We start from the raw sequence: 12,868 nt of genomic DNA, 5'->3' as shown, positions 1-12,868 counted from the left end.
ATCATGGCCGTTAATACAGCCTATTAGGGAGTAATGGGGTCGCGTAGGGTTCGCCGCAGGGAGTGGAGCAGTGTTGTCCGTTATTGTGGCCTGCCTGGGAGTGCAGATCCGTCAGCTGAAGTTCGGCAGCGGTCGGAGCTGATGACGGAGTCTGGCTCCCGTAGGAGTCCGGGCGGAGTCCCTCTGCAGTTGAAGTTGGCGATGGAGCCCGGCTCCCATAGGAGCCCGGGCGGAGTCCTCCTGCAATTGAAGTTAGGTGCGAAGTCCGGCTCCCGTGGGAGTCCGGACGGATCTTACTGGCGGTTGATGTTGAGGACGAAGCCCGGCTCCCGTAGGAGTCCGGGCGGAGTCTACTTGCGGTTGAAGTTGTCGCGGAGTCCGGCTCCCGTAGGAGTCCGGGCGGAGTCTTCCTGCAATTAAAGTCAAAGGCGAAGTCCGGCTCCTGTAGGAGTCCGGACAAGGCTTACCGGCAGTTGATGTTGAGGACGGAGCCCGGCTCCCGTAGGAGTCCGGGCGGAGTCTACTTGCGGTTGAAGTTGTCGGCGGAGTCCGGCTCCCGTAGGAGTCCGGACGAAGTCTATCTGCGGCCGTTAGTGTCGAGGACGAAGCCCGGCTCCCGTAGGAGTCCGGCGGAGTCTTCTTGCAATTAAAGTCAAAGGCGAAGTCCGGCTCTCGTAGAAGTTCGGACAAGGCTTACCGGCAGTTGATGTTGAGGACGGAGTCCGGCTCCCGTAGGAGTCCGGGCGGAGTCTACTTGCGGTTGAAGTTGTCGACGGAGTCCGGCTCCGTAGGAGTCCGGACGAAGTCTATTTGCGCCGTTAGTGTCGAGGACGAAGCCCGGCTCCCGTAGGAGTCCGGGCGGAGTCTTCCTGCAATTAAAGTCAAAGGCGAAGTCCGGCTCTCGTAGGAGTCCGGATAAGGCTTACCGGCAGTTGATGTTGAGGACGGAGCTCGGCTCCCGTAGGAGTCCGGGCGGAGTCTACTTGCGGTTGAAGTTGTCGGCGGAGTCCGGTTCCCGTAGGAGTCCGGACGAAGTCTATCTGTGGCCGTTGGTGTCGAGGACGAAGCCCGGCTCCCGTAGGAGTCCGGGCGGAGCTCGCAAGGGCTAATCCCGCCGAGAACTTCGGCCGTGGGTATTTTGTATCCAACACTAGTCCCCCTACTTCCGAGTTTGAATTTCGAATGAAGGAAATACAGAGAGATGGGCATGGCCGAAGTTATCCCCTCGAAGCCTGCGCATAACCGCCCTTGGATATGTTGGCATTTAATGTGCGCACGTCAGAGCTCTTTTTCCGGTTAAGGCGACCTGAAGAGTCTTTTCGGAACTCCCGCTGAAACGTGATCCCAAGCGTCCCGGTTCCATTTAGACCGAATGGGGGGAGAGGCCCTACAACGCCCATATGTGCCCCCACAGCCCTATTAGGGACAGGAGGAGAACCTCGCCCTAACTTGAGCAAAGTCGAAGGCCTGGTTCCATTTAGACCGGATGGGGGGAGAGGCCCTACAACGCCCATATATGCCCCCACAGCCCTGTTAGGGACAGGAGGAGAACCTCGCCCTAACTTGAGCAAAGTCGAAGGCCCGGTTCCATTTAGACCGGATGGGGGGAGAGGCCCTACAACGCCCATATGTGCCCCCACAGCCCTGTTAGGGACAGGAGGAGAACCTCGCCCTAACTTGAGCAAAGTCGAAGGCTCGGTTCCATTTAGACCGGATGTGGGGAGAGGCCCTACAACGTCCATATGTGCCCTCACAGCCCTGTTAGGGATAGGAGGAAAACCTCGCCCTAACTTGAGCAAAGTCAAAGGCCCGGTTCTTTTAGACCGGATGGGGGGAGAGGCCTTACAGCGCCCTAATGTGCCCCCACAGCCATGTCAGGAACAGGAGGAGAACCTCGTCCTAACATGAGCAAAGTCAAAGGACCGGTTCTTTTAGACCGGATGGGGGGAGAGGCCTTACAGCGCCCTAACGCGCCCCCACAGCCAAGCCGAGAATGGGAGGAGAACCTCGCCCTGGCTCGAGCAAAGTGGAAGGCCCGAAATCCTACGGGAGCCGGGCCCCGTCCACGATGCCAAGGAAGACTCCACCCGGATTCCTACGGGAGCCGGGCTCTGTCCACGATGCCAAGGAAGGCTCCGCCTGGACTCCCACTGGAGCCGGGCTCCCCCACGACTCCAACCTCAAGGGGGACTCCGCCCGGATTCCTAGAGGAGCCGGGCTCCGTCGCCAACTTCAACCGCCAGTAAGATCCGTCCGGACTCCTACGGGAGCCGGACTTCACACCTAACTTTAATTGTAGGAGGACTTCGCCCGGACTCCTACGGGAGCCGGGCTCCGCCCACAACTCCAACTTCAAGAGGGATTCTCCGCTCGGACTCCTACGGGAGCCGGACTTCGTCACCAACTTCAACAGCTAGTGTTCTTCGTCCAGACTCCCACGGGAGCCGAACTTCGCCTCGGCTTCAGCGGAGAAAAACTCCAAGCGAAAAGGGAAGGCAATGGATCGTAACAGCGACGATTGAAAAACAAACAGCGTCCGAGGTACAGAAAACCCTGTCACAGCGAGGATTGGAACTCCCGATGGGAGCCCCAACTTTCAAGGAAGCTTTCGACGCAAAATAGGACAACTTACTCAGGGTGATAGAAGCTCGGGCCCCCGGACTCAAACCCTAAGAGGGACCCCAAGCCCGAATGGCCCCGGGCGAGCCTGCTGCCATTGACGGAAAAGATAGGTTGGTGCAATAGCAACCGAGTATCTTCGAACGGCGTAAAAGTCGAAAAGGAGTTCGGCAAATAACAATCCAACACGAATAAAAGAGGTCGTCGATGACCTTAGGACGGCGTGAAAAAGAAAAGAAGAAAAGGAGGAAGAGAGAAGAAAGAAGAATAAAGAAGTTCGACAGACGACTATTCGATGTAAGATGCAGACGAGGTAACAAAATCTCCTTTTCATTTTTCAACCAACAAGGTGTACGTTACAAGACCCGGTGGGCCAGGAAAAAATAATAAATACATCATCGACGACATCGAGAACACGGTTTGGAAAGGATACACCGGAAGCCGCTTCAAGCTGCAAGCTTCTCTTCCCATTTCGTGTCCAGTGCGTGTGGCGGGCCTATCGGCTTTCGCCCCGCCTTGCTTCGCCCCACCTCCGAGGTCCCAACCTCAAGGGGAAAAGGATGGGATAGATTCCCGGGGGCGGTAAGGGTAACGGCAGCGGCGACGAAGACCTATTTCAAGAAGAACCGGAGTCATCCTGGGGGCAACGGTGGCGCCAGAGATATGCGTCATCACCGAATACTCCATGGTAGCCACCGTCCAAAACGCTCCGGCAAGGTCGGCATGCGCTACTTCCACCGCCCCCGCAACAAATTTTACTGCCCCACCGTCGACGCCGATCGCTTCTGGTCCCTCGGCCCCGACGGCATCAAGGATCCCGCCACAGCTTGTGACGACAGCTCTGCCTTCTTGACCGGTATCACCCCGCCTTGCTACCCCGAAATTCTCGGGCAGAATACCTTTACCGGCAGCCCCCGTTATTAAACCTCTGTTGTTGAAGGAATTCTTCCTTGAGCCCCCTTTGAAGCGACGGAGATCCTCGGCGGCCACTTGATGACCGGAGAGCTCACCGGCCGCTGTTCTCCTCCTCGCCTTCCTCCATGCCCTAGACCTCCCTTCGAGGATGGCCTCCGGGGTGGAGGACATGACGTGGGAACCCCTTTGAGAAGAATCGAGGGGCTGAAGACGGCAAGGACCGATGCGGAAGAAGTGGCTGAGTAGCTAGGCTCTCAGACGAAAGAAAGGTGCCGTCCTCTCGGCAGGATGAAGCCCCGAAGGAAGAGTAGGGGGTTTAAATAGCCGACGGATCTTAGCGCAGTTATGGCGGCGGGTGTCCCTAGGCCAACTGGTGCATGCCACGTGTCCAGCGTGTCCCACTCGCCGCTATCGAGGATTGACTGTTCGCAAATTTCCGTAGCGCGACGCTTGGGATCACGTTTCAGCGGGAGTTCCGAAAAGACTCTTCAGGTCGCCTTAACCGGAAAAAGAGCTCTGACGTGCGCACATTAAATGCCAACATATCCAAGGGCGGTTATCGTAGGCTTCGAGGGGATAACTTTGGCCATGCCCATCTCTCTGTACTTCATTCGAAATTCAAACTCGGAAGTAGGGGGACTAGTGTTGGGTACAAAATACCAACGGCCGAAGTTCTCGGCGGGATTAGCCCTTGCGAGCTCCGCCCGGACTCCTACGGGAGCCGGGCTTCGTTCTCGACACCAACGGCCGCAGATAGACTTCGTCCGGACTCCTACGGGAACCGGACTCCGCCGACAACTTCAACCGCAAGTAGACTCCGCCCGGACTCCTACGGGAGCCGGGCTCCGTCCTCAACATCAACTGCCGGTAAGCCTTGTCCGGACTCCTACGAGAGCCGACTTCACCTTTGACTTTAATTGCAGGAAGACTCCGCCCGGACTCCTACGGGAGCCGGGCTTCATCCTTGACACTAACGGCCGCAGATAGACTTCGTCCGGACTCTTACGGGAGCCGGACTCTGCCGACAACTTCAACCGCAAGTAGACTCCGCCCGGATTCCTACGGGAGCCGGGCTCCGTCCTCAACATCAACTGCCGGTAAGCCTTGTCCGGACTCCTACGAGAGCCGGACTTCGCCTTTGACTTTAATTGCAGGAAGACTCCGCCCGGACTCCTACGGGAGCCGGGCTTCGTCCTCGACACTAACGGCCGCAGATAGATTTCGTCCGGACTCCTACGGGAGCTGGACTCCGCCGACAACTTCAACCGCAAGTAGACTCCGCCCGGACTCCTACGGGAGCTGGGCTCCGTCCTCAACATCAACTGCCGGTAAGCCTTGTCCGGACTCCTACGGGAGCCGGACTTCGCCTTTGACTTTAATTGCAGGAAGACTCCGCCCGGACTCCTACGGGAGCCGGGCTTCGTCCTCGACACCAACGGCCGCAGACAGACTTCGTCCGGACTTCTACGGGAGCCGGACTCCGCCGACAACTCCAACCGCAAGTAGACTCCGCCCGGACTCCTACGGGAGCCGGGCTTCGTCCTCAACATCAACCGCCGGTAAGATCCGTCCGGACTCCCACGGGAGCCGGACTTCGCACCTAACTTCAATTGCAGGACTCCGCCCGGGCTCCTACGGGAGCCGGGCTCCATCGCCAACTTCAACTGCAGAGGGACTCTGCCCGGACTCCTACGGGAGCCAGATTCCGTCATCAGCTCCGACCGCTGTCGAACTTCAGCTGACGGATCTGCACTCCCAGACAGGCCACAATAACGGACAACACTGCTCTACTCCCTGCGGCGGACCCTACGCGACCCCATTACTCCCTGACAGGCTGTATTACCGGCCATGATTCTGCTCCACTCCCTGCGGCGGACCCTACGCGACCCCATTACTCCCTGACAGGCTGTATTAACGACCATGATTCTGCTCCACTCCCTGCGGCGGATCCTGTGCGATTCCACCACCCCCAGATGAGTCACGACAGCGGACGCCGCTCCACTTCCCGCAGCAGGCCCCACGTGGCACACCCCGATGATAGCCACGGGTCCACCCCACTACTCTTCGCAGCAAACTCCGTCTGACCCTGGGCAACCCACTGCCAGACGGTTACAGCATCGCTATCAATTTGTTGCCCCCTCCATCTATAAAAGGGAAACCCAGATACGTTATTCTATAAGCTCTCATCTTTCATCTAAAAACTCTGCTAAATTCTCCGTTCGAGCACTCCATTCTTATTGAGGTAGAGAACTGACTTGAGCGTCGGAGGGTCTTTCGGAGCAACCCCACCTCCGGTTTAGACTTCTTTTGCAGGTCCCGCGGCGACCGCGACTTCCTCGACTCCAGCTTCTCCGGCGCGAGCGGATTTTTGCACCAACAAGACCTTTGATTATAATTTTTGTTGGCTTTATGCTGAAATACTATATTTTTTTAAATATAAGATGCATATATGTGTATCTGACTTTTCTTTTTCAAAACCAAAACAGTATATAACCTTATTTCACACATTTTAAATTGTAACATGTCAATTATTTTGTTGTTGATTGAAAACTTGAAAGCCTCAATGTCAACCAGGTTTTGAGTTGTGAGGTAGCCAAGCCCAAGGTTTTACGTCCCGGCTGTTCTATCCCATTCCTGTGAGAAAACAGGATCGGGTCAGATTCAGAACTCCGAAACCCATCTATGCAGGGAGAGAAGAGGGAAGAAAGAAAGGAAGATGAATAAAGAAAAAAGTGAAAGGAAAGAAGAAGAAGAGAAAGAAAGGAAATAGAAAGAATAAGAAAAGGAGAAAAAAGAAAGAAAGGGATGAGAAAATGAAACAAAAAGAAAGGAAAAGAAAGGAAGATAGAAGAAAAGAACGAAGAAAAGAAAAAAAGGAAAGAAATGATAGAAGGGGAGAGAAAAGGAGGATATCTACCGAAATGCATTACCGGGTCAGCTATTGGGACGGAACGGGATGGGATAGCGGGGTGTCCTGTTCTATAGAGATACTGAGACACCTCCGTCTCATGGGATTTAAAACCTTAGCCAAGCTTGTGTTGAAATATTTACTTCTCAAGAAAAAAATGTTGTAATGTTTGTAAATATTCACAAATCTATCAAATTTCAAGCTTGGTCTTGGGAAATTGTTTCTTGGAATATGTAGCAGATAAAGAGATGAGAAGAGAGCTGCTTGAATCAAGATTTGCTGAATCGGTACCGCTGGCCGTTTCGACCGACGGTACGGTTCGGTATGGTTTCATACCGTACGAACCGACGACCCGAACCGGAAGAAAAAAGAGAGAAATTGAGAGAAATAGAGAGAGAGAGGAAGAAAAAAAAAGAGGGAGGGGAAGGAGCCGGCGGGGCCGCCGGACGGCCTCCGACTGGCCGCCATGGCCGTCGGAGGGCGTCGTCCACGCGCACGGTGCCGCAGGCGTGAAACAGGGCATCGTCCCTGTTTCGCAAATTTTTTTAAAAACATGGTTTTAAGTGAAGTCGGCAAACGATTTGCTGGCTTCATGATTTTTGTTTTTTTTTAAAAAAATTTTTAAGTCGGCAACCCAGTTGTCGACTTCATAAGTTTAAAATTAAAAAAAAAAAATCGAAACAAACGTCGTCTGTTTCGAAAAAGGAGGCGGAGTCGCGGAGGGGCTCCGTCCGCTCGACCATCCTCAGGCCGTCCGCGTCGGATCGTCGGCCATCGGGAGCCTCACAACGGAGGCACCGTCTGTCCGGTAGGTTCTCCGCCCCCCCTCCGAGTGCTCTCTCTTTTTTGCTCTCTTGAAAGCCCTATCGGGCGATACGGGGCTCGGAAGCCCTCCGACGGCCGTAGCCGGCCACCGCCGGCCTCCGACGGCTCCCACCTCCCTCCCTTCCCTCCCTTCTCTCTCTCTTTCTCACTTTTCATTCTTTATTCTTCGGTACCACCGGTGTACCGATTTTACCGGCTGAATCGTGTCGGTTTCCCGCCGGTCCGGTACGAGATGGGGTGTACCGGCCGGTTCGGCACGGTATGGCAAACCTTGGCTTGAATATTACCCATGCATACAGTAAATTTGGCCTTTAAGCAAGTTTTGGCATAACTCCGAAATGTACCTCACCTTTGGATGGGATCTAATTAAAGCTGATAAGGTTTGGCTTCAGTTTTCATATCTTTGGGCAAAAGTTAGAACACTTCGGACATCTATGGTGAAACACTAAAAGGGTTATGATTTAACTTATATGGTAACCTGACATGCTCCACCGAAAATATCTAAAAATTCGACCAACATATTAACTAAAACTGAAATGTATGAGGTTTAGAACATAATACTTTGTCTAGATCAAAAGTTCCTCCCTTCCCTCCCATTCACTCTCCCTGGAATAGGAGAGAGAAATCTGAGACCAGTTACCAAGGAATTACTAGACTTCCCTAGGAGGCGGTCATTATATGACATAAACTTCCAAGTATGACTTCCACCATCATCTGACCTACATCCATTCGTAAAAGAGTAGCTTGGTAATTTGGATTTTGTTGTTATATCAAAAGTTGATAAGTTGATTATTATTTTGCATTTTGCACGCGTACGATGTCTAGACCATAAATTTAGATAGATGAACACAAGATTGTGATAATAAAAAGTAGATTATATATACAAGGTTTGTTGTACCGTCCGGTATGATATGAACCGTAATGTACCAATATTGGTGTACTACACCGTACTGACATTGTAATTGGATGGTACCGGTATGGGATATGGTACTAAGACGGCGAACTTTGTATACATTATCAATAATCTTTTTCATTTTTTGCATGGGTCATGAAATTAACTTCTACAGGTTCCTATACTTTAGTAGAATATGCCTTCTCTTAAGATGCCGTAAGAAGATGTGCATCAACCAATGGGTGTATAATTATCAATTCACATCAAATAAAAAGAGGAGTCAAATATTGAACTTCGTATCAATAATTAATGACTGTGTATTGAGGAATCCCTGTCAACTTCAATGCCCTTATAAACTCATTATTCATTCAATAACTTTTGCCACAATCACATTTGTAAACTTGATGAAAAGGTAAATACACCAAATATCTCCTTAAGCAAGTTTATTTCTGGGGTAGCTCAACAAAACAAGCCAGTTCAAAAAAAAAAAAAAAAGCCTAATTGTGTATCATGGCCACAAAGATCATAAATTTAAGGAGAGAATCAATGACAATACCACAAAAGCCAATCAGGAAATTCTTTCAGTCATATAGCAATATACTGCAATATCTTATTTAAGACTCTTGAGAACAATTCAAATTGTCAATGCTAAAGTTTATGGTTGGTCATGTTAAACCCCAGAGATAGGTAATTATCACTGCTGGATTTATGTCTGGCAGCAAGTTCTTGTGTAACATCTTTATGGTTGGTACATGCATTCATGCACATTAGTACTTATTGCCTCTAATGAAACAGAAAAATACTGATGGCCAAGCAATGTTAGCATCAACATTGACTCCTCCACCAAATTCAACAAGCCATACCATTCCAGAAGCCATTGGCAGCATGACATTTGGAAGGTTAGTAGAGAAGATAACCTTACATCATTTGCCAGAAGTTGGTTCTGCTGCACTGTATATCTTGACTTCATTCCTGAGATAATCATGGCTTTGGTTTTGTTTGATTTATTGTTTGCAGTTTACCGAGAAAGGCTGAATTCATTTCTTCTGTTTAAAACCATTATTTGTTGCTCAAAGCTTCATTCTTTCTCATTTTTATTAAGAACTAAATTATCCTTGTGACCTAATTTGTTCTTGTATGGCAGTATGTTTATACAAGCTTTGGTATCAACTGAGGCTAATGGAGAATTTGAGGTGAGTCATATAGGTTTCATCAGCTAATATTGTATGTAATAAGACATTAGTTGTCATAAGTACATGCCTTGGTTTCTTATCTCGACATGGGGATCGTCTTCATACAAAAACATGGAAATGCAAGGGCCACTGGAACTATCTCCCTTGGACATCTACTTTGGATTAGCTTCTGGGGCCTTATATCTGTAACTATTTAAGATTAGCTTGTTTTGCTTGCCTGCTGTTAACGTATTATTTTCTCAGATTGTGGTGCTTTTCTTGTAGACATTAATTTAAAGCAGGGTTAAAAATCTGAAGTTACCCTTCATTTGCTTTTAATAATTAAACAGTTGCAGAATAATTAAAATAATGGGAGAAAATTTTTGAGATCCTGTATTTATGATATTACACTGCAGTAATCAATACCTCTGATCCTGTACCTATATCATGCCCGAATGAAGTTGCACTTAAAAGTTAATTTCTTTTGGCTGTGTGTACATTCTGCTTGTCTCAGATCACATATAGGGGTTATTGCTCAATAAAAAACTCTCAGTTGTGCATGATCTAGTAGTACAATTCACATGAACTAAAAAAGCTAGCTCCATAAGCTTTGTTAGAATCTTAGGATTCATGATCCACGCTTTACAATTCAATTCCACTGAAGTATGAAGTGATTTCCATTATAGTTACTGCGTGACCTTGAAAAGGTTCGCTTGCTCAGGTAATTCAGGTCCAACAGAGTTTTGTGACTGGTAATTCCTTGCACTTAATAATAATTGAGGCAAATACAAAAGGGAGTGAACTAGCTTATTTTGATTTGTCTTGTTACTTATCCATGCATACCTAACAAAAGGTTACAGCTGATAAAAAGTGCAGAGAAATTGAATGTTTAAGAATTGAATGAATCTTTAATTTATAGGGGCAAAAGCAAAGTCAATGCTGTATTTTTTCTTTTTTGGATGATGGTTGGCAAGTAATATTATTTGAGTCAAAGAAAACATGTATTCTACTATATTTAACTTCTTTTGATTTTTTATCTGTTTAAAATTTATCTCATTATTTATCCATACATTTTCTTTAGAAAAATTATAGCTGATGAAAAAGGGTGGGAGACTGATCATTTAAGAACATGGAGAAGTCTTTTGACTTAAAGGAAAACAAAAAGTCAGTGCACCTTTTATGTGGGCAGTGCTTTTAGTAAATCCTATAATCTGCAATATAAATATATAAAAATTTGGTGTTTCAGGATGTGATTTAATTTTTGGAACATCAATTTCAAGTGATTATATGCTAACATTAATCCATTTGATATTTGAATGCAGACATGCTCAAGAGCTGCTAGCATTCTCTCTCATGTTCTGAAGGACAATGTCCAGTGCAAGGAACGTGTATGTGCATGATGCTTACCTCTTTTTTTCTTTCACAGTTTTTCTCTTCAAAAGTGAATTAGTATAAACAGAGGACATAGAGGCTGCCCTGGTTCCCCTAATTCATAGTGGCTAAATTTTAGTCAAGTTGCTCAGATTACATGTTTTCTATTTGCCATCGATCTGTTCTATACATGTTTTCTGTTGCGTATCATTTTGACTCTTTTTCATGTTAGTTTTTGCTTAGCTGCAGACTAGAATGGATTTAAACTTCACAAACACTTTCAGGTTTTGCGTATCGAGCTTGAGGCACCAGTGCCATCATTAGGCTCCTCAGAGCCACTCTTGCACCGGATTGTGAAGTATTTGGCTCTTGCAGCCTCAACAAAAAGTAAACATAACAACCAAAGTAGCATTACTCCAGCTGAAGATTCATATATCCAGCCACTTATTCTCCAGTTACTGATCTCTTGGCTGGAAGATTGTCCAAATGCCATTAGCTGCTTTTTAGATTCACCAGCACACCTCACATTTTTGCTTGAACTAGTTTCAAGTCCACATGCCAGTGTCTATGTGCATGGATTGGCTGCTATTGTTTTAGGAGAATGTATTCTTTACAACAAATGCAGTGAGAACAACAGGGATGCCTTTGCTGTGGTTGATGCTATAAGTCAAAAGATTGGTCTCACCTCATATTTTTTGAAGTTTGATGAGTTGCAGAAGAACTTCGTGTCCCTTTCTACATCTGTCGAGCATCGTAAGCCTCTTACAAGATCTATTACGGCTAGTATGGCAGAGACCGGAGAGATTGAGGATAATGAAACAAGTCAGAAGCATGAGCATCCAATCCTTGTAGAGATTTTTGACCCACAGTTTGTTGGTTTCATTAAAAAGCTTGAAGCATGTATTAGAGAAAGCATCATGAACATTTTCAGCCGTACGAAAAACAAGGTCACTGTACTGCCAGCTGAGCTGGAGCAGAAGAGTGGAGAGACTGATGGAGATTACATAAAGCGGCTTAAGTCATTTGTGGAGAAGCAATGCAATGAGATGCAGGTAAGTTTCCAGGTTCATCCTATTTACATTTTGTTGGCTATGTTGGAATAATTCAAAGGCTGTGATCACTGTTGAAATTCATCCTTCCCTGTATTTTCTGCTGCAATAAATTTAGTGATGTCTCTAACTTATTAAGTGGTAATGATTTGTAAAGGATCTGCTAGGTCGCAACACTACTTTAGCTGAGGAATTGGTGAGGTCTGGAAGCAGTGGGACATTTGATCCTGCTCAGAAACCAAGCAGTGGTAGAGAGAGACTTCAATCTGAAACACTTCGTCAGGATCTTCAGGAAGCAGCACGACGCATAGAAATGCTCAAATCTGAGAAGGCTAAGATCGAGGCTGAGGCTAGCAATTACCGAAACTTGGCTTCAAAACTAGAAGCTGATCTGAAGAGCCTTTCAGATGCTTATAACAGTCTAGAACAGGCCAACTTAAGCTTGGAAGCGGAGGTGAAAGCTTTGAGGAAGGCAGGAAACGTGCCATATCCGGATGTGGAAGCAATAAGGGCCGAGGCAAAGCAGGAAGCCGAGAAGGAGAGTGAAGCTGAACTAAATGATCTGCTTGTTTGCCTGGGCCAGGAGCAAAGTAAGGTGGAGAAGCTGAGCTCAAGGTTGATTGAGTTGGGTGAGGATGTAGACTCACTCCTTGAAGGGATAGGGGATGATGCAGGGCTGCAGGATGAAGATGATGATGAAAATTGAGGTTTTATATCCAAATTTGTTGGATTATCTCTAGTCCTGCCCATTGCATTTGATTGCGATGATCACTGAATCCCTGGCTTGGAGATGCTTTGGGGTGTTTCAATTGTACAGTGTACAATAGATAACAGCCATAAGTATGTTAATTCAAGTCAATGGAGGACTATAGAACCAATGTCAGTTTTGATTTCTTTTCAAATGTTTTTGGTAGCATTTCTACTGCTTCTGATGGGGCAAATTACCTAGATTTTGGGGAATCTATGATCTAAGTCTCATCTTAGGGTGGTGTGGATTCTCCTTTAGACAATGGGGAGGGTGCAGACATTGGTTTCTTGCTGGATGCTGAGTATCAAAACTCTGATTTAAGCTCCATGCAAATGGTGTTAGGCAGCTTGTCTGTTTCTTTTAGTAAGT

The 12,868-nt window shown here is 47.8% G+C and overlaps 1 protein-coding gene across 1 annotated transcript in view; it reads left to right on the top strand.

The window, feature by feature from the left end:
• LOC105061381 (golgin candidate 6) overlaps nt 1–12,653 on the top strand; it is a 30,692-nt gene extending 18,039 nt beyond the window's left edge. Inside the window, exons 15-19 of the mRNA XM_073260727.1 lie at nt 8,955–9,058; nt 9,304–9,352; nt 10,654–10,719; nt 10,987–11,754; nt 11,909–12,653. Coding sequence (XP_073116828.1) covers nt 8,955–9,058; nt 9,304–9,352; nt 10,654–10,719; nt 10,987–11,754; nt 11,909–12,457 — 1,536 coding nt within the window. The 3' untranslated portion in view covers nt 12,458–12,653. The remainder of the gene's footprint in view (nt 1–8,954; nt 9,059–9,303; nt 9,353–10,653; nt 10,720–10,986; nt 11,755–11,908) is intronic.
• Nucleotides 12,654–12,868: the final 215 nt, after the last annotated feature.

This window comes from Elaeis guineensis, chromosome 7, assembly GCF_000442705.2.
Source record: "Elaeis guineensis isolate ETL-2024a chromosome 7, EG11, whole genome shotgun sequence".
Classification (NCBI taxonomy): Eukaryota; Viridiplantae; Streptophyta; class Magnoliopsida; order Arecales; family Arecaceae; genus Elaeis; species Elaeis guineensis.
This window is presented reverse-complemented; position numbering and strand designations above follow the sequence as displayed.